The sequence below is a fragment of the Lutjanus erythropterus genome, chromosome 20, assembly GCF_056507025.1.
Source record: "Lutjanus erythropterus isolate fLutEry1 chromosome 20, fLutEry1.hap2, whole genome shotgun sequence".
In the NCBI taxonomy this organism is placed as follows: Eukaryota; Metazoa; Chordata; class Actinopteri; order Lutjaniformes; family Lutjanidae; genus Lutjanus; species Lutjanus erythropterus.
The window spans coordinates 19,757,896-19,780,029 of NC_139336.1; the positions used below are offsets into that span (position 1 = coordinate 19,757,896).

At 39.1% G+C, this 22,134-nt stretch overlaps 1 protein-coding gene across 3 annotated transcripts; it reads left to right on the forward strand.

Moving 5' to 3' along the window:
* Positions 1-824: 824 nt before the first annotated feature.
* On the forward strand, positions 825-21,844 carry dgcr2 (DiGeorge syndrome critical region gene 2). 3 transcript variants are annotated; one of them, XM_084745716.1, is made up of 11 exons: positions 826-1,250; positions 10,701-10,733; positions 12,859-12,981; positions 16,051-16,137; positions 16,233-16,443; positions 17,103-17,179; positions 17,281-17,463; positions 17,545-17,748; positions 18,049-18,201; positions 18,512-18,748; positions 19,416-21,844. In XM_084745716.1, exons 1-11 carry the CDS (start codon positions 1,169-1,171, stop codon positions 19,646-19,648), a joined length of 1,623 nt encoding a protein of 540 aa, XP_084601842.1. In that variant the 5' UTR covers positions 826-1,168; the 3' UTR covers positions 19,649-21,844. The 3 variants fall into 3 exon arrangements, with proteins under 3 accessions (XP_084601840.1, XP_084601841.1, XP_084601842.1); XM_084745714.1 differs by having other exon boundaries at positions 825-1,250; positions 17,281-17,748; XM_084745715.1 differs by lacking the exon at positions 10,701-10,733 and having other exon boundaries at positions 825-1,250; positions 17,281-17,748.
* Positions 21,845-22,134: the final 290 nt, after the last annotated feature.

The window sequence follows — 22,134 nt, forward strand, 5'->3', positions numbered from 1 at the left end:
TAAACTGAAGCTGTTATTACATCTAATAGACCTTTTTCAGGCATTCATACTGATAAAATAAAATAGCAGGGTAAACAGGTGTTACCAAATTTACTAATTAAGGTCTTGTTCCATTTAGTGTAGTATGGCCTGTCCAGTAGGCAATAGCACAATACCAGTACCCTGATTCTGTTTGACCTAAATGAAACAGAACCATATTAGTATAATCATTAACACCTGAGTTTACCCTACCATTTCATGCAAAATGGCTGGTTTGAAAAAAAAAAAAGACTATTAGCTTTTTTTTTAATTAGGACAATCGCTGTTCATTTTAGTCTTCTAATATGCGTAACAACCGGAAAACACCGTCATGTGTGCCAACTCGTGAAACTGCGCCAGTCATCAGCACCGCCCGTGTGTCAGTGCCATCCGCTCAACACAACCAGTGATATTTTGGGTTGGATTCATCTCATAATAATCTCAACGGCAACACACACACACACACACACACACACACACACACACTGGTTATCGTGTGTCACACTCAGTGTAATCTGCTAAACTCCGCCCCGACTGCTCCTCGAACGGTTTGTGTACAAGGGAACCCCAGACTCGCGAATGATCTCGCGAGACTGACAAATTTTAAACTGAAACATAATCCTTCTCGAACTTTAACTAAGTGTTAAACGTCCAAAACCCTTTTCAATTTCAGGTATCACACTATAAAACATAATTTTTTGTACAACGTGTACAATAAAGAAACAACGCGGGCAAATCTCGCAAGAGCTTCGCAAACCTAGGTTTCCCTTCTGGACACGACCCTCCTCCAGCTGATAGCCTGTGTTCCATGTTTGGGATTGTTGTGATGGGAGGCCGCAGCCATCTTGGATCAGCGCCGCTCCACACCGAGCAGCAGAAGAGGCGGACGGGACGACGTTAACGGCAAAGCCAGTTAGCTAACGTTAGCTGCTCCGTCAGATTAACCACAATCTGTGTCGCTGTGCGCTGCGACTATGCTTCGTATACATTATTTTTCTTCATTAGCGTACGCTTCGAGTGCATAGAAATGGGTACTATACACTGTGTAAAGCGTGTAACGTTATAAATCAGGAGAGGGCGGCGACGGTGCAGAACCTCTGTATATTTTTTAACATTTCTGAATAGAGGAGTTACTATGAATGGAGGATAAATGTTGCCAAAGGCTGACAGCAGCAGTTTCGTCCTCTTCTCTCTCCTCTTCGTCCTCACGTTAACGGACCCACCACGGGCAGGTAAATAAATCTTAAGTTGTTTTTTTCCTTTGCACACATCTCCCGTGGGCTCTGCTCGGAGGAAGAGGGAAAAGCGGAGATTACAGCTGGAAGCAGAGAGCTGCAGGTCAGGCGGATAAAGGCCTGCTGGATGAACCAGGGGACTCTGGTGGTTTTTAAACCGCTGCTGTGCTACTGCTGGACGGTGTAGGGGACCGCCTTCGTGTCGGCACTGAAACAGCAATTTGTTTTTTTTAAAGTAGGCACACTAAAACCTCCATTGGGAGTTATTAAACCGCAAATACCTAAAAGATTTATGTCGTCCGCATAACCACGTCAATTTCAGTACAAATTTGTCATTTAACTATTTGTTTTTCACAAGTTAAAGCGGATGCGTCTTTCATGATTGTCTAATTCTGACACTTATTGATGTGCCTGTACTGAGAAATTGTGTCGTTAAGATTTATTTAGACTCCTATAACAAAATATAGGTATTTTAATAGAGCACTGCGCAAAAAATTCAACCCAGGTTTGTGTTTACCCTCCATTAGTTTGTGTCCGCTTTAGCCGTGAAGCTGTAATTTGAAATGCATGTCAGAGATTCATGCTCCTGCATCACTAAAGCAGGCTCTCACTGACTCATCCTTTAGCTACACAGTTAAAAGGACAGTTAACTCCTAAATTAAAAGAAAAAAAGAAACGCATGTCATTCGTCCTACCTGTAGAGCTATTTGTCTATATACATTGTTTTGGTTTGTGTTACTGAGTTTTGGAGATTTCTGCCCTCCTTCGAATATAATGGGAGATGGTGCTCAAATACTCAAAAGCAATGTCTCATTTTTCTTTTTTTCTATGGTAAAAGGAAAAATGGTTCCTACATCTAACTGCTCACAACAAGGTCTATGGATAATCTTGAGTAACCGGATCATTATTGCTGGAAATAGATAATGCTGTTGAGTTTCTCAAATGTATTTTTTGGTGCTTTTTTTGAGTGCCATCTAGTTCCATTTTATCAAAGAGAAGGCAGACATCTCTAATGCTGATATCTCCAAGAGTCCACACAAAACAATTGGATGGATAAATAGCACTACAGGCTAGAGAGAAAATATGTTTCTTTGGGGTGATCTGTTACTGACATCAGAGTGATAAACAAGACAGTAAAGTAATTGTCTTGGCAATGTCCTCAATATGCTTTGGGCTATAGTTACATGGTGACAAATGAAAATATATTCTTCAGATTTTAGGATGAAAATCACTTGTCACAAGTGCAAAACATACTCCAGGCAATTTATGACTTACCAACACCCCTAATAAGAAAATGCATAGTGTGCATGTTTGTTTAAAATAGCACTACACTGGCACACTAAAGTCCTGTTCAGATAGTCACTTTTGTCACAAAATGTTAGAGTTTTTATGAACTAAACAAGGAAATGGTTTCATGTCATTTGTCTCAGTTGAAAGCCTGTACTTGTGCTTTAAATGAAACACTTCCCTTTAAGCATCAAGAGGAAAAATGCATCTTGTCATCCAGCAGTTGTGGGGATTGGAAAAACTGTTCTTGGTTCAAGCCATGGATAAACACATTATTGTTTGGTTTAATCCAAAGAAGTAACCTCCTGCCCAGAAAACCCATTGCACTCAACCCTACTTGCACCTTATTGTTAACTTGTGTAGAGGGTTGGTTCTTGGGCAAATATTAAGTTCATGTTAGGAGGCTCTTTGTGATTCATTTGAACACATCAATAGAGTATAATGAAGTGCAATTATTTATCTTTCAAAAGGTGAATTCATTATTTACTCTGTTAAAGAGTTAACACCTTCTTATATAACTTGACTGGGTTTTTCAGATTGTGTGTGGACATCTTTTTTGTTTGAGGGATACTGTGGCCTTCATGCCAGCAGTGCACCTACCTGTGTTATTGTATTTTTGCACAGGCTGTGCCACAGAGGGTGTGTTTTTGTAGAGCATGTTGTTGCACATCAAATACAGGCTTCCCAAACCTTGCTGCCCTCATGTCTTAGGCATTTATCTTAAAAATAATTCAGTTTGCTGAAACATAATTCAGTTAAAAATGTTAATGTTGTTGTGAGCATGAAACATTTTTCTGGTCACGCAGGAAACATCTTCTAGTGTCTCTCAGAATTTGAGTTTTACTGTCTTGCTGATTAGCATCATAAAATGACCAGTTCAGACCTTAGGAGTCTTATATTTAGCATTCATGTCAGACACCGATTTGCCCTTAACCTTGCTAAATTTAAGACTTTTATAATTGACTTACCTGATTTCCATCTTTCACAGCAGGCTGTACCAAGCAAGATGAGCGTCTCATAAAGGTTGAGATTTTACTCAGCTGTGCTTGAGTTACTTGACACAATGCTGCATAATCGTCACATTTCTAAATGGCTCTTTGGTAAAAGCTTTCTGTTTTGTACAACCAGGTCTCAATATTTGCCAGTGAGCTGGGCAACATCAAAATCTCAGATTCTTTTTTTTTTTTATGTAGTTGGACTTAACATGCTGAGTCTCCATCCAACAGAGAATGACAAATGTTTGAGGTGCTTTAAATTAGAAAAAAGTAAACAGTGTGTCACCACAGGTTGCTTGTGCAGGTATGTTTTGCATTATGCAGCAAAATATTGGGAAAGTACGTGACAAATGTAAAAACAGAACTGGATGTGATCATATACACATGACTGAGTGTGGTGTGTGGTGGCCCCTTGGTTAGTGCACTACAGAGATGTGCATGTCAGGTGGATCGTAGACCTTAAACCAAGTGTGTCCGTGATCATAATTACGTTGTCCACCTGATTAATGTGGCCACTTGTCCACTGTGTTTCTCAACTTATGTATTTGAGACGGCACAGTAGATATGAGTCGCCTATAGGCCACAGACCCTGTGTCAGACTGAACTGTTTCAATGAAAAACCAGGCAAAGTTTGCAGAGTCTGGTTGGGCTCCTATATTATCAACATGCCCACAGCTCTGAATCTAAAATATTAAGTTGCATTTGACCATGATCTTGAGCAACCAGTCCGCTGAGCTTTGTTTGTTGTTAGTGGGCATGAACAAACCATCTATGTAACACTGGCAGCTGATTTATAACTATTTATTCTGCACAAATAAGCTGGCCACAGTTTGACATGTGACAAACATCATTTGGCAATTCCCAGCCAGGTGCTTTTGTTCACCTGACATCCCATTGACAAGACTACAGCAGTTGATTGTGAACTTGCAGTGACCTAAATGGAGAACACTTGAAATACTGCCAACAAATTCTTACAGTGATGTACATTTTATGAATGACTAATCCTTGAGTGGGTTATTGGCTTGAAATGGGAGAAAAGTGATCCACCAATGATGAAAGTGTTTAATAAGTATTGAGTTTTTGATAACAGTAATAATTAGAATTGGTAAAATAATTTTTCTGCTAAGTAAAGTATCTTAGGAGTAATATTTTATCAGCTTTATCGACCTAAGAGCAATTAGAAGTTACAAGAATTAATTATTTCCTGCTACAGGAGTCTGTGATGTAGCCCTGACCCTTCAGATATTTCTGGCTCCAGAAGAAAATTTTTTCACCTCCGCACCTGAAACATTTTGCAGCATCTTGCTCAAGCTGCTGTCCTGTATTTTTGAGCAGGTGAAAGTGTGTGTTGGGGAAGTGTCAGGTTAGGAGACCGACAGCCCCGGGGCAGAGAGATTTCAGTCAGACTGACAATACGTTTGAAAGCCACGAATCTTGTACTTGATATCCCACCAACCACCTGCATTGTTATTTTATGCTGTATCTCAGTGTTCAAGTCAAGTTCATATTATTGATATAGCCCTAGTAGTTACTCTGTGTCCCCCCCAACCAGCCAACCAACCCCTCCCTTCACCCCAAGGCTAAGCTAAGCCTGAGTAAGCTTACTCAAGTTGCTAACACAGTTCGTACAGAGGAAACAGAAATACAAAAAATTAAACGGCAATGAACCTTGAGAATGGAAGCAGGAGTTTAAGTATCTAGATTATGACACAGCTAAAGGTTTAATGTATTGCAGTTTTTGCTGCCAGTTTCCTCAACGAGCCAAGAAATCTAGCTAGTTTTTCACTGGCAACGATGCCTTCAGGAAACACCAACGAACACGCAATTCAGAGAGAAGTGGATTGTCACAGTTGAAGAAGGTTGTGATGCATTAAATTGCTTTTCCTGTTTTGTTTATTTTTAACATAATTAGCCTACATTTGGCCTTCCAAAAATGTATTTTGTCCTCCATATTTAGGGGCTTGGTGGCCTGTGGTGCAAGGGCTTAAAAATATCAGAGTATATCCCTGGATTATGCACTAATGAAAATGTGCTTATAAATATTATATTTCATCTCTGCCATATTCTGCCAATAAATTCCATAAATATTTCACATTGGAGCTTTAAAAAAAGATTTCTATCCCTGAAACACATATGATGTGTAAATAATGATGTGTAAATAAAATTGCTCCTTAGGTATGTAGGTATTAAATGATAAGATTTAACTTTTTCTCCTAATATGGTGTTAGAGCTCTGTATTTTATAGCAGCTCTGTTTACCATTTTTAAGTATTGACATTCTTATTGGAGCTAAAGAGAAACAAATGTCAAGCCTTTCACTTTGGGCTGAACAATTAACTGAAATTGCAGTATGTCTAAGTGCAATATCCAAATCGAAGGATCTACAGTTTTTTGAAACTGAAAAAGGTCCATTTTGTCACAACATACCATTGTAAATGGTATTGTGGTGCTACAGAAATGCCCCAACCTACAATATTGCTATATTTTTACTGAAAATGAAATACAAAAATTACCATTCCCACTCATATCATGACTCATATCGCAATAAAAATAACAATTAGATGGATTAGATATAGATCGTTTTTGAATATTGTTGTACAGCCCTACTTTCAGTGTAACACAGGGAAAACAAAACCAGTTAAAAAAGCAAAAGTGACACCTGTTCAAATTAATTTCCTGTCCCAAAAACTACTTATGTTTTTCCTGTACCCGTCTAATGATTTACAAACCAAAGAGGTTGGTTTGTGAAGGAATTTGACCTAGAGCGCTTTCATCCAGACAGTGAAAAGAAGAAGAGATATTGCTTTTAAATGTGAGGTGGTATAAAGGAAAAATGGACTGAATGCCCATACCCACTCACTGCTTTTAACAGTGCAGCCTCAGTGTTGATGTGAATCATCGGTGGCTGGAGATGATGCAGTGCGTGCGAGCACAAGGCCAGTTCACTTTGCCGTTATACTTTGGTGGGACTAAGTTGGGGCAGTCTCATAGCCTTTATCGTATTTTCCCACCGGTTATGTAAGAGATGCAGAGGCTCACTTTTCTCAGGGTAGCCTGTGTTCACTCATATTTCAACTTAATGTCACAAAATCCAAAGACTGTGAGAGAAATGGCCTCAATAAGTAGGGATGCATGGTTTCAGCTGATACAGATAACTGATTATGACCGGCTTCCCATGGCCGATACCGATAGATAGCTGGTAATTTCACATTTTTGTATGAAAATCATATATAGTTTGTGCACTCCTAAGGATAAGAATTGTTAAGATGATGCTAGAAAAGATGGATGATTTTATATTTTATAGCTCTAACTGACAACAAAAACAAAGAACAGTTCTAACTCTTCAAATGTTCTGCAATATTTTTTTTCTAGTAAAATACATTAAAAAAAAACTTCACAAACATACTGTAGCTTTTGTAGAACATTTTGGCTACAAATTTAAATAAAATTCTTTGACATAATCTGTCACCCCAGATATTATAATTTCATTATTGGAATAATAAATAATAATATAAAATTGTCATTATCTGCAGATAAGTTATAGACTCAAATATGTATTATGCTTTTGTAGAATATATACCTAAACACAAAGATCAAGCGTGATTTACAGTTATCAATAAACTTTATTGTCCTAACAGGTAACTGAAACAGTAAACTTTTTATGGTATTTTAACTTTAATACTGCTCATTACAGTGCAAAACATACTTTTATGAGCTTGCTTTTTATTCATTTTTACTTTTTTTTATTGTTTTATAGTTGTTGTATCATGGAAAATTGTTTTTTTTTACCATAATTAGCTTTTCATAAACACTATCATCCAATTTTATTTTCCTTAGGATTTTATTTTAACTCCTTGTGTCTCCTATTTTTAATGAAAGTGTTTTTGGTTGTTTTTCCTCCTGTCAAACACTTTGAGCTGCATTTTATGTCATGAAAGCTGCTATATAAATAAAGGTAATTATTATTATAAAACAAACACATAGAATTGATAAAAACAGGGAAAACTCCTAATTCTTTTCAATCTATCACAAAGATTCAGAACTTGTGATTCGCATTAACGCAGAAATCTCCAGACAGGTGCAATGTTTAATACACAGCAGTAAAATACTGCAAGGGTGCATACATGTCAAGCACATGCATCAGGCATGTTCTGGTTAATTATTATTATTTCTTCTAGCTTGTCTCAAAGCAAAAATCCTTAACCTCCTTATCAAACGTGCAGTAAAATCTTTTTCTGATGGAGGGAGGGAAAGAAAGATGAGTTCTTAGGCAGCTGTTAACCACAGCTGATTCAGACACTCCATCCCAATCAGCAGGAAGTTCAGATAATGACGAGGGAAGTGTACTTCAACTTGACGCTGTTAGAGATAGAGGCTCTATTTAAACCTGGAGAAGCCCAAGCTGTGCCTTCAAAATGTAATATCAGATAACCTTAAAGTAGTAGGCTAGTTGTATCTGAATAAATTCTACTCTTGAGAATTTTCCAGCAGCAGGTTATCAGAAAAGCACAGAAAGAAATGAACACTGATCTGTGCAGGCATCAAGTCTTTATTTCTAACCCCGGGCAGGAACTAGAAAGCACAAATCAGGCATGTATTTTCTAGTCCTGAGCGCATGCAGATATAGCTTAAAAAGAGTCAGCTATGTTTTTAAATAAACACTCACCGGCTGGATTTGGATTTTGGATTTGTTACATCACCTGGCAGACGTGTACAGGAAGGAAAAGGCTCAAATCTCCCTCTGGTGAAGGTGTTGAAAGCTCATCAAACAAAGTGTTACTGTCTATAGGAAATTGGCAGACATATACAGGGCGAGAGTTTGAGTTAAATATGATAGAGGTATCATATTTTTACATAATTATAATATCTTGCAAGGCACAAACAAGATTGATTTAACATCTTTGAAAACATCTTTTAACTTGGTCTATTCAGGAGCAGTTATTTTATATATATGCTTTAATTATTAACATCACAGATGCTCTAATGGTCTCTAATGTTATCCATCACTTTGTCATGTATTCAGGCTCAATGGAGTCAATGATAATGCACTCAGTCCCAGGAGACTGAGATGGTTCTGTAATGCGTCTCAATCCACTTAGCATTAACTAAGACAAGGTGACGCTGGCTGTGTTAGAGGCCTCTTAAAACACCTTTTGGCAGAGTGAGGGCGATTTGCATTGAGGTCAATCTTACAAAATGGGCTCACTGTGTTTTTTTTTTTCAACACAGACCTTATTTTAAAAGGGTAGTCTGGATTATATGAAATGGGCCTGTATGAGGTACTTATCCATAGTCAGTGTATTAGCTACAGTAGGTGGTGGTTGGCTCACCCCCAGTTTGGAGAAGCAGAGAGAAATACCAGCACAGAAGCTAAGTGAGGTACTGCTGTGGACAAAACATTTAAGCCCATTAAAATAAGTCCACCTAAAAAAAATCAATATCAGTTTAAGTGTGCTCTATATTTAGGATATTTTCACTACTCCATCTTACCATCAGAGAGCCTTTTCCAACAGGAAACCACTGCTGTATGAGTCAAATGTTGCACTCTCTTGCTCAACCAGACTCCATCAGCAAACACAACAATTTAGCTTGGAGATTACAGGAGTAGTTGGTCTAGCGCTGTCTTGATTGGTTGGTTTGTTTGTGTCATTTTGTGACTTTGGATGTTGCTTTGACAGCAAGACAAAACAGTGGAAACATATTAAATTTACTGTACACTTTAAGTGATAGTTATTTACTTAGTGGGCCCTTTTTTTGGTGGCTGTAATATATTAATGTTAAAATGCAGTCCAATGGGGGAGTGGTTTAGGCCATCAACAAGCTCACATCATAACTAAACTAAACTAAAAAGTGGAAACAAACAAACAAACACCTTTTTAAAATTATACTTAATTAACCTCATTACACTTGGCTATATCTGTGACATACAGTAAGCAGGATGTTGTACAAAGGGAGGTCAGTACAACCTGATAAAGCAAACTTTGTGACCTTTGCTACAGTAGAACATGAAAAGGATACATCTAGTGTAATGTGAGATTCCTGTTTTTGAAAATATTATTTATCATGTTTTTTGAAGGTCTGAACAATCATCCAGTTGGATCAACCCCAGGGAGAAGCTGACGGAAATTGTTTGTTTTTGAGGATAAAGCTATTAGTGAGGCTGCACTATCTAATGTGATGGTAAAAAATGGGAAAACCTGTATTTGCTTTTAGAGCTGTAATGATTAGTCGATTAATCAAACAGTTGTCAAGTATTAGATTAATTACTTTACTTAATATTGATAACTCATTAATTGGTTTGAGTCATTTTTCAAGGAAAATAGTCAAAATTCACTGGTTTTAGCTTGTTAAATGTGAATATTTTCTGGTTTCTTTACTTCTTTATGCCAGAAAGCTGAATATCTTTGGATTGTGGCCAAAATGAGACATTTTAGGATGTCATCTTAGGCTTTGGGAAGTACTGTTCAACATTTTATGGACCAAGCAACTAACTGATTAATCAAGAAAATGACCGGTGGATTAATCAATAATGAAAATAATCTTTAGTTGCAGCTTTATTTGCATTTGGGAAAAAAATGTATCCCTTGAGGGTTATCTGAATTTGTCAGAGCCACATGCCCACATTTGTTTTTTAATTTAAGATTAATCATCATTCTGTGCCGCAGTCAGAACTCTAATATAAATGAAGACCAATTTAATCACTGTATTAAAGCCCAGTGTAGGTTGTGGCCGCGCTCTGTGGGAAGCTGAAAGTCTGGTTTGTGTGGGTTAATGTCACCTGGGGTGGTTGGTACACACATGAAACAATAGTCGCTTGAAATAGCTCAGAGCTTCTTCTTTTTTTTCTTTTTTTCTTCTAAATAAAAATAGTGTTGCCATATTTGTCAGGTGAGTGTGGGTGGTCCAGTCCAGCTCCACTGTAGGTAAACATAACCACCTGTATCCGAGAACAGATGGTAAGATGCACCCACTACTGGGCAAGCAACTGGGGAAATCACTGAGAATTGTTGAATAATAGATTTCCTCATAGACACCTTAATGAGCAGCACAAACAGGATGGATATTTTCTTTTTTTTTTTTTTTTTTAAATCACACTAGCAAAATTTGAATTTAAAAGTTCCTTCAAGACAACAGGATAGTCACTCTATTGTTTCTATTTGTTTCAGGTCCGCGGCTAGCTCTGGCAAGATTATTGTCAGGTAAGCAAGCAGTATATCTTTTAGTGTAGCAGCTGGCTGATGTTTTTGTTAGACTATATCAGCAGCTCCTTCAGTTTGAACCATTACTGACCTTAAATATTATTAGATGGTATCAGATGGTAATGAGGTACCACCCTTAAGCCTGAAAACACCCATAATTGTCTTATTATCTCAGGCTGGGTTGCACCAGCAAGGACTGATTTTGAAACCTGATTAAATCATGGTTTAACTATAAATTATGGTGCACCAAAGTTTTAAACTGTTAAAATAAATAAATAAATAAATTTAAGCCTACACTTGAAGAGGTTTAACTTGTGAAATCGCTGCCTTCTTTAGATGGATTGAGCAAAAATAATCCCATTCTTCCAAGAAAGTTAAGGGACAGACTCAACATGGTTGAGTTGTATGATGTGTTTCTTCTTTCTTTCACTGCTGTTGATCCAGTGACACAGTCTGCCGGGTTTTTTTTGTCCTGACTGTGCTGTTGTCTGTTTTTCAGTTTTCTATGATTTGGCCATATTAATCCAGTAATTCAGCCAACAAGTTTTTCACAAAAGGAGGTGAACGTAGAACTTCTCTGCTGAGCCATCATTGGGAGGCTAACTAGGCTAATTAACTTTTTAGCTAGCTAGTAAACAATGTAACCTTTTAAATTTTTACACAGATAGCGAACAATATAATAATAATTTTAAATAAGGATTTACTCATTTCAAACCTAATTTTGCTTAACTCTTATTAAAGATCATTTTAGATTATATTAATCTTTGTTGGTGCAACCCAGTCACAATGTATTTGCATTAGAAGCACTTTACAACAGAGGAAGTCATCCTGTAATAGTCTAAAACAAAATAGTAATAATATAGTTTATATTTTAACCTCAACAAGAAGAGACAAATAAAAGCAAGACAATTGTCTGAACTTTCTTTTCTCTTGTGATCAGTAACTTTGTTGGGACCTGTTTGAGTCTGCTTATAGACTTTCATCACATGACAAAGGCAGGACACAGGCAGCTCAGATGTGTCTGAGGCATCTTTTATGCTTATCACATTTGGCGTGGAGACCCAGTTAACACAGGCTGTGTTGCTGAAGGATATTAACAGACAAAAAGCCCATAGTGTTGTTTATTATATGTCAAACGTGAACTCTTTCGAGTTGCCCTCATAACTGAACATGCTCACAAAAGTCCTCTTTTATTTTCAGTGGTCTGATTTTAGTGGATACACATTTCTAAGACATATTCAGTTACCAGCTGCTATAGATTTTTCTCTGTCCCCAGGACACTTTTTCTTTTTGTCCCCCTGTGCTGTCTTAGTATATTGAAGTGTGTAGAGTATTTCACTGTAATGTTCAGTATCTGCTGATTAAGTTTAGTGCTAGTCTTACTGTGATTTTCTCAGTTTGCACCCAGTTGCTATCAGGAAGAACATTAAAATATTCTGTATCCCCAAATCTTCAGCTCATCACAATATAACGGGGTGGCTGTAGGTCCTTAAAAGTCCTGAAATGTTTTAAAATCCCATGTATTAATTAAAGTTCTTAAAAAGTATTTAAAAAGTTCTATCTGGAAACGTTGTAAATATTTATTTATTGAATGCTGTAAGCATGGTCCAAAATTCATTCCTGAATGTCTGGACCTTTAGTCTTTCGCACAATGCCAGGTAAATAATTGTCCAGGTCCAGTAATATCTGGACAAAAGATTAGCTATAAAAGTGGGGCAATCATGAGTCCAATCTACACAAGGAAGTTGACTCAGTCCTTTTTTATTTAAAATCCATGTATAAACTCTGAAAGAGAACAACAATAATAATACAACATTTTAAAAGATCTTCAGCACAATATTTATTCAAAAGAGAATGCCTTTAAATTAATATTTAATGTTTTGTTTTATTGCAAATTTGGCCTTTAACTTATATTTAAATGTTTGCATTTAAATATCTTACATTTAACGTGCTGGTATATGTATACACTGTATAAGATCTCTTATTTTATCAACTGCCACGAAAGCTTCACGTGGCCTCATTCAGTCCTCTGCTGGACTTAAAATGTTTTTTTTTTTCCTCTTTTTTGGAAAAGGGCTCAGTCACGTGCAGGTTTGACCACACAAACTCTCTTGTTATGTTTCAGAGCAACGCTGCAGCCCCGGGCAGTTTGCCTGCCGCAGTGGGAAGATGCAGTGTATCCCAATGTCCTGGCAGTGCGACGGCTGGACAGCATGCGAGGACAAGAGTGACGAGATGGACTGTCCCCGTGAGTATAGCTCACTTAAGCCCTTTTACACCCACTCTGTTACCTAACACCCATAACAAACGATTGATTTCTGGAAAGAGTGGCGACACCCAGGACCTTTTGGCACTCGGGCAACCGGATCACAGCCGGACGGTTCTGAATGCAGGTGTGAATGCACCCAGGGTAGTTTAAGGACTTGGTGGGGCCTAATCAAGCAGCATTCAGAGTTCAGCATGCTGATAACATATGAACAAAAGTGGGTCTGTAACATAAATTAATTTCTGACTGAACTGAATAAAATCCCCCAAACACTGTTCAACCCAGCTGACAGCTCAGACATGGGTTTTAAGCCTGCAGGTATGGAAAAAGTCCTCCTAATCCACCGCAGTGAGTCAAAACACAGGAGTTCCAGCAGCTCTGGACTGACTGACGGCGTCAGATGGCAGAGGGGGGCAGAGTTAAATTCTGAGTGGCTGCACATGTGTCTCTGTTTTTGTTTAGTGTTTGTTGATCTCTTCAACACTGCATAGACGTTTCAGTGCTAAGCCTTTGACCAAAATCCTATTGTTTTCCCCTCTTAAATCCAGCGAGACTTTATCCCCAGATCTCTGACCGCATAATAGGAATTATTGAAAGGATTGAGTACAGCATGTGACCTCCATACAGCAGTGGCTGTGCATGCTTGCAGCCCTGCCAACAACACTGTATACTGATTGAGGTTTTGCACTGGAAACCACGTTCACAGAAGAGGCAATAAAGGCAGGAATTGTTTGTCAACAGATTACCAGCAGCACTGAACACTGAAGTAGAAAGTCACTCTTTGTTTATTCACCAATGAAAGATACTTACCACAAATCCATACACAGTATATTTTGTATATTCAGAAGCATCGCTCTCGAGCTGAACATCATGTTTATACTCGTTCCCCGTGTTCTGCCGAGAAATGCAAGAGAAACCCAAACAATGCCCCCACATGTCTCAGTGAGGGCTTATTGTCAGCTAAATCAACAGCGTGCATGGAAATCAATGTTCTTGTTTGGGATTAGTTCTTTATTGAACAACATGGCAAGGTGGAGAAATCCTTCACACTAATAGCAGAGGAGAACAGTGAACTGTGGGACTAAAGCAGCAGAGGAGAACCGTTCAACCATGTAACTTCAATGCAGGTTAAAGAGGAAACTGTATTATACAAATATCCATTTGGTAACCAACACATTGCAGACTGTACAAAAGTAAAGCCAGGTTGCGAAGACCAGACGCAAGACCAGGGTTCAACTTAGCTAAACATGGTAGTCATAACCATTTAATGCACAATATTCGTCTTAGCTGCTAATAAAACTGACAGAAGGCATTGAAGCAGAAAACAGAAACAGAGGCAGATTTCAAAATAACTGGTGAACCTAAGCATGCAGACACTTAGCAGATCACAGGTAGTGAAATTAATTAAGTAGCAGTGTATTAGAGACATTATGAATCATTAAACAGCATTATACATTTTACGAGTGAACTGTGGGACTAAAGGAGACATGAGCAAGTAACAACTCTACAATCAAAACCATTAAAATAAAAACTACACCATAAACACGTTCATTCTACAGTGGTGCCTGACAGGCTTTGTACAGTATTTACTGTACTCACATTGTCCTCTTAAAAAGGACGGTTATGGTTAAGGAAGGAGTCTAACTGTGGGAGGTGTGGACAGTATTTCTAACATTTGAATGTCTTCAGCTCAGTTTGTCTTAATTTGAGGAGCTTTTTTCCTCAGTAATTCAAAGCAGAGGGAACTCCTGCTACAGTCTTGTTGTTTTTATTACCTGTACTTCCTTCTTTTCTGTCACAGTCAGAATTTCACAAGAATCAAGGGAACGCTGTTTGTTTTGGTTAATCGGCCGTTACATCTAAACCAGTACTAGCAAGTTATTTTCCAGCCTGTCAGTGATAATAAATAACAACCTGCTTCTGTTCCGTTTTTAATTCCTTCCCTTTTAAACTTTTATTTTTGAGTATTCAGTGCTGTAGAACACTAGTGAAGGTTTATAGGTAATCACACTGTTGTTGTAGTATCATAAATATTACAACAGAATATCACATAAATGCGGCCATTAGTATTTTGATTTTGTCTTTTATTGTACAGTTTCTTTCTTAATGCATTTTCTTGCATAAAATAGAGGTTGAGATAGAGCTAGTCGGGGTCCTGCATGGGTCCAGTTTTGCAAAACTGTGCCGGCAAAGCAGGGCACCAGAGCCACCCACACTTATCTCCATGCGAAATCTGGACCCGCCCAAATACAAGTCCATACACACTCATTTGTCTCTCTGTCTTTTTGGAAAAGTCTCAGACAATTGCTGCAGCTGTCTGTGTGTTTCCTGAGTGACGATGTGCCTAGTTAGTGGCTATCAAAAGTTCATACTTTTTAATCAGTTTTTACAAGCAGATGAGGGGTCGTCAGTTGTGTTGTGGGCTTTCAAAATAAAAGATATCACAGTGGGTGATTTGGTGTGATATTATTAGCCGTTTTAAATGTTAAATATAAAAAATAAACTAAACAGTAATTTTAATTTCTGACTTTTCCAGGAAAAAAAACATATTGTGTGGGTGACAATAGTGTTCTAAGTATTGCTGGACTCTGAGTTACAATTTTTGGGTAAAATATTCACAGGACATTTATCCTGATCTAAGTCTCACTAGAAAAAAGTCTATATTGTGCTGCTTGCTTGGATTTTGGATTATCACTGTAACTAATGATACTTGCCAGAAGAAACGGTCTGCTTTGCTTGAATGTTAAGCAAGTCAGGCTTTGGTTCTGCTTTTGTCTTCTTCAAATCTGTATCAGCTTCCTTTTTGATGGTTTAGATGGTTGTTTCTAAATTCTGTTTCTAAAGTTTCTAAATGAATTGTAAATGTGGAACTGCAGGACAGAGCTGGTGCAGAAACAAGCAACACCGACAGTTCATGGGTTTAACTTTTTATCTATCAGACAAATGAAAAAAGATTCATTATGTCACCAGATTTGGACAGGTTGCGTAAATACAGATACAGATAGGAAAAAACTCACCCACACTTGTTGACCCTGAATCATTTTTTTGCAGCTATAAAGGAGGAGAGGTTTCGTTTCGGCAACGGATATGACCAGGTGGAAGACGTCATCGGTGTGGCTCAGCCTGTGCGCTTCAACAGTAAGCATCTCCCTTCATTTTAGTTGATTGTAAAGTTGGTGAATCGTCATTATGACTGCAAACCACAACATTTAAGTTTCTTTTTCCACCCACAGAGAAGTGCCCCAGTGGGTGGCACCACTACGAGAAGACGGCCAGCTGCTACAAAGTGTACCTGAGGAACGAGAACTACTGGCAGGCTGTGGACACTTGTCAGAAAGTCAATGGCTCACTGGCTACTTTTGTTACCAACGAGGAGCTGCAGTTCATACTGAAGATCGAGGTGGACTTTGACGAAAAAGTCTGTGAGCGCAGAGACCAGTGCAAGTGAGTTTTTACTTAACCGTTTTTTTGTTTTGTTTTTTTTTTCCCAATGTAGCATCAGTCTGAGGTTCCTTCACTTATTGGATGTTATTTACTAAGCTTACTTACTTCTCTAAGCCAACCTCTGCTTGTTCCTCTTTTGTTGCCTTTTTATTTTGGCCTTGACATGTACAGACCAGAACAGCCTGAACACACAGACTTGCCAGAAAAAAAAAAAAAAAACTCTGCTCAGTCCCTGGAGATCAAAACTTTAAGTTGCAAGTCTACTTTTAACTAACTCATTGTGTGAAACAGAACACACAGTCAGATGTAGCAGCATGTTCCAGCAGAGGTGGGGGTGTGATGGGGCTCTGTCATTGGTTGCAGGCCATCTAGTGGCCGATAGTGGCAGTTTAGTAGCACAAGACAAAATGAAATGTCATATGCATGTTTCAGTTTCTAAATGTACTGGAATTCCCAGTCTAATTATTATTGTTATCTTTTTCTGTTATTATTATTGTTATGAATTCCTGAAGGGATCCTAGAAATTATATGTTGTCTCATTTTTATTTATTTGACTTGTTTTGACTAATTGTTATTTTGCATTTATCTTGCCATGTCCTCATAATGTCATGTGTATTATTAGCTTTTAATAATTAAATTAAATTCTCTTTGTTTTGAAGGTTTTGGGTGGGCTACCAGTATGTGATCACCAATCAGAACCACTCCCTGGAGGGCCGCTGGGAGGTAGCATACAAAGGTATTCAGCTTTATTTGTTCTTTTAAAAAAGACTAGAACGTTATCTGTCATTCTGTAACTTGATTGTTTTAATGCCTAAAAATGTGTTTTTCCCACAACAGGGTCAATGCAGGTGTTTCTGCCACCTGAAGGTCTGACCAATTTTGGGGAAGCGTCTCCCACGCAGGACAATGTCTTCTGCGCCCAGCTGCAGCGCTTTCAGATCAAAAGCATGAATGAGCGAGGCCTGCACAGCTGGCATGCTGAGAACTGCTACAAGAAGTTCCCCTTTCTCTGCAAGAGGAGTACATGCTCATTTAGTCTTTTCCATCAACCAAATAATGATTATTTTTTGGACTGTCTTGATGTGACATTTCCCCCAACAGGGCAAACATGCGTGGATATAAAAGACAACGTTGTAAACGAGGGCTACTACTTCACTCCCAAGGGGGACGACCCATGTTTGAGTTGCACGTGTCACGACGGCGAGCCTGAGATGTGTGTGGCTGCGCTGTGTGAGCGTCCACAGGGCTGCCAGCACTTCCGCAAGGATCCCAAAGAGTGCTGCAAGTTCACCTGCCTGGACCCAGGTACCTGTCACAGCTCACTGGTTCACGTTCAGCTGCTGCATAGAAACCTTAAGCAGTCATTCTGGGAGATTTAATTTATTTTATATACTCTTTATTCATTAATTTGTCATCCCTACAGCAGTTATTTCTCAGAAAAAACGATAACACAGGTATCAAACAACTTATCATTATGCAAGGAAAATGCACAATTTCTGTATCTCTAAACATTTGTGTATCTCTCACACTCAGGAGCATGAAATCAGCAAATTGTGTTCAACCAATGAGCTCACAGCAGGTGATATTCTTTTTTTTTTTCCTCAGATGGAAACAGTCTGTTTGACTCGATGGCCAGTGGGATGAGGCTGATTGTCAGCTGCATCTCGTCCTTCCTCATCCTCTCCCTGCTGCTCTTCATGGTGCACAGACTCCGACAGCGGAGACGTGAACGCATCGAAACTCTGATCGGAGGAAACTGTGCGTAGTAAGCCTGTTGGACACGCGCACACACACTCACTACTCACTATAGGATAATTATTTGGTTATCTAATTTGCAGCTTTCTCTTTATTAAATGCTGCAATACACAAAGCTAGTACCTCAAAAATATTGAGAAAAGCATCTTCATCTTCCTCTCAGACTATTTCTATAAAAGATCAGTCACATAAACTCTGTCCTTTGTCTTGCTGGTTAAAATTCTGCTGTAAATGAAGTTGTTTGTTTGTGAAGTTGTTGTTTAGCACTACTTTAACACCCCCCGTCTGTGTCTGTCTGTTTTGATTTGCTCAGTGCACCACTTTAACCTTGGAAGACGAGTCCCAGGATTTGACTACGGCCCCGATGCCTTTGGCACCGGCCTCACTCCCCTGCATCTGTCTGATGACGGAGAGGGAGGCGCCTTCCATTTCCAAGAGCCTCCTCCGCCTTACGCCGCCTACAAATACCCCGACATCCAGCACCCCGATGACCCCCCTCCTCCGTATGAAGCCTCCATCAACCCAGACAGCCTCCTCTACGTGGACCTTGGTAGGCGCAGATCCTGTTATTCATGCATCTCATTATGCAGCTTAAAATGGATAGTTTGGATTTTTTTGAAGTGGGGTTGTATGAGGTACTTATCAGTGTATTACCTAAAGAAGATTACAGTCGGCAATATGGGTGTTTGACGTACTTTCCAACCTGGAGACCTCAAAAATAGGAAGGATTTTCATACCAAAAAATTTGAGTTTCAAAGACTTTATTTTCTGTGTTTTAGTGACTTTTAAAGAACTATAAAACAAAATAAGTACACTGCAACGGCATTCATTTAACTTTTAATTCTCAGGAAAGAATGCAGAATAATTTGCTCCTCTGGCATGAACTTGCTTAAATCTCTGGCTTAAACTAATATTCATCAGTTTTCTTTCATTCATTTATTTTTTGCCCCCGTCTCTGAAAATTGATTTTATAAAATGCATTCCCAAACTTTATTATTGTGTGAGTGAAAACGGTAAAATTTTAGAGGCATATAGGGCTTATACACAGTGAAATAAAACGGTTGTAACAATGAAAAGGAGGAGAGGGCGTGAAAATCTGTCAGAAATTATGAGAAACGCAGGAGAACTGTGACCCTAGACTAGACCCAACTTCAAATTATTCAAACTCTCCCTTTTAAGCTCTCAGCTTCATTTCCTGACTCTGTTGTCACCTCTAGGACACACCGGGGTCTCCATGGTGCCGAGCCAGATGAACGCCATGGGAGACGGGCTGCAGGCCGATATTATTCCCAACGCCTCCGGTCCCGTGCCAGACTCGGCGCCGTCCTCTCAGGAGCGGGAGGACTCCATAGATAGCAGCACCCTCCTGGTGGGGCCTGACACCCCGACAGATGGCCACGCCCCCGCCTCCATGCCTGCGGACTGCACCTCTCTCAGCACCGTGGTATAGGACTGTGGACAGACAGCAGGGAGCTGCATCCGGACATTACCTGCTGCTTGAGGAAGGTCAAGGAGTGCGTTGGCGCACCGGGAGAAGACGCAGCAGACTGTTGTGTCATTCAGGAGGAGATCAAAGTTTGTACAGACATATCAGAAGCAGCCTGAGGTCTCTCTCCTCTTGAAGACTCTTCTGCAGTCGGATTTCTGAGAGTTTGTTTGTTTTTTAAGACATCTGAGGGAGGCGAGAGGACTGTTTCTGTACAGAGATTAAAAACACTACATTGAGGCTGAGAAGCAAAGCTTTTGAAACATCTCAGAGTTGGCCTGATTGGTCGAGAAGCCCTGATGTAAATACCCCCCTCAGGTCCGCGCCGGTCAGATTTGTTATACTTGTGCATCACAGTCCGGCACAAGAGTGACAGACGGACAGTGAAGCCAGCTATTGTTTGTTGTGCATTTTTGTTTGCATCATACTGTCGTTCAAACGGATCTGTCAGTCTCCAGGCTACAATAACGTCGTCATCAGCTCTCATCTGTCACAGCATGTCCCAGATCTCGATTTCTACTCGCTCATGTCCCCCTCAACTTTCTTATTAGTCTGATACATGAAGCTGTCTTCCAGGTTTATAGCGCATATTTGCAGCGAAAGTTTTGTACTTAAGAGGTTTAACCTTGCAAGAAGGTACGGTTAGCTCTCCTGCTGTAGGGTTTTTATTAGCTGACAAAAGGCGTTAATGTATCGAGGAATGTCGTGGTACTGATAAATATAAATGAGTTTGGTATTGTTGTTCTTTTTTGATGCTAATTTATGACTGCAGGCTGTATTCTTGATTGTTTTCCTGTGGGACGGACGCAGTCTGAACTCCCCATTGATCAGTGAGCGGAAGCGATGAACCTTTTCAAGTGCATGTGTGAAGATTAGGGATGATGTCCTGTCATGAGGAGATTGATTTATTTAAGAATAACTGTTCCAATCATGAAGTCGTTAAATCATGCAGACGGTCCCATTTGTTGTTAATTTCTTTGCAGGATAGTTGTGTATTTTGCTAACTGAACCATGATTAGTGACTCAAAGCTTAATGTTTTGCACGTTAATCTCTCGATGAAATCAGTTTTTTTTGTTTGTTTTTGGAAAGAAATTTTTTGGATGCTGCCCCTCCATTCCTGATGTGTTTTGTACACGCGATTCTTCAGGCGATGACATCTTGTTATCTCAGTTCTCGAAGTCGTTTTCAGCTACTGATGATGAAGAGAACGTCAGTGACTGTAGCCGTGAGTCTTTTTCTTTCTGTTTTTTGGTGTTGATGGGTCTGTTACTGTTCTCTGTTTTCTCAGTGGGATCGCAGTAAAAAAAAAAATTGTAATAAAAAGAAATGTGTAAACTTGTTTAGACCCCTGTTATGATGACAATCGTTCGATTCTCTCAAAGATGAATTTTTTAACAAAGAAGAAAGAGAAGTTGGATCAGAGTTGACCCACAACCACCAGCATTCAAACCGCCTCAAGAAAACCAGCTGTAAATGTGTCTGAGTGACTGTGCACGTCTGTGTAGCTCATGTTTGAATGTACTGTATGTTTTAAAAAAAAACATTTTTTGTGTTTATTAAGCTCATGTTCCCCATTTTAATTTTTTTTTGTTTTGTTTCTTTTGGCATTGACAATCCACAGTGGATTATCCAACAAACAAAATTTCATAAATCGTGGGAAAAAGTAATGTGTGCATGCATGTTTGGATTTTTCTTTTTCATCAGATTTGTTTGGTTTTATTTTTTTCAACCTGACTTTTTTTTTGGACCTGCGGTGCATGTTTTATTTTATTTTTTTTTTTATTCTTTTGGCATGCTGAGAGATTTTTCTTTTGATGGAAACATTTTTAGCTCAACAGTCTGTCCTGAAATGTACAGTAGGTTCAAAGTCTCCTGCATATAGTTTAATATCTCTGTATGCATTTAAAAACCTGCCCATGACCCCCATGAACAGCTGCATTTACACTGTAGTTTCTGTGCTAGACTATGGCGGTGTGAGAACTAATTTTACTGGAAATGTTTTATGTATAATACAAGAAATGCTTCATTTCATTGTCTTTTATTTCAGAGCCTTTAAATTTAAAAAAAAAAAGCTTCATTCAGGAGGGGGGGAGCTTGTGTTTTTCTGAGGTAGATGTACATCTAATCAAATGCCAAATAAATTGCACCATGAAGGACAACTCATGCGTCAGTGGGTATGAACACAGCGGCATGTTGAACTTCATCAGTCACGACATTTAGCTGCTCTGCCTTGTCAAGGAATTTCCTCCACCAGCGGTGAGCAAATGTCAAAGAGGATTAAGGTGGGATGCTGGGAAATCCCCCCCCCCCCCCCCGCCCCAACAGTGAGATGTGAGATTGAGGTTGCTGGATAAATCCAATCTAGAGCAATCAAAAGATTCAGATAATTCAAAGAAAGCAGATATAGTGACTCATAAGGCAGCAGCGGAGAGGCCGAGCAGAGATAGTG

Excerpts from the sequence above, each read along its gene's own strand:
- dgcr2 (XM_084745714.1), top strand. The coding sequence starts at position 1,169 with ATGTTGCCAAAGGCTGACAGCAGCAGTTTCGTCCTCTTCTCTCTCCTC. Across the intron at positions 10,734-12,858 it reads TCTGGCAAGATTATTGTCAG|AGCAACGCTGCAGCCCCGGG; the intron begins GTAAGCAAGCAG and ends GTTATGTTTCAG. Across the intron at positions 16,444-17,102 it reads GAGCGCAGAGACCAGTGCAA|GTTTTGGGTGGGCTACCAGT; the intron begins GTGAGTTTTTAC and ends TTTGTTTTGAAG.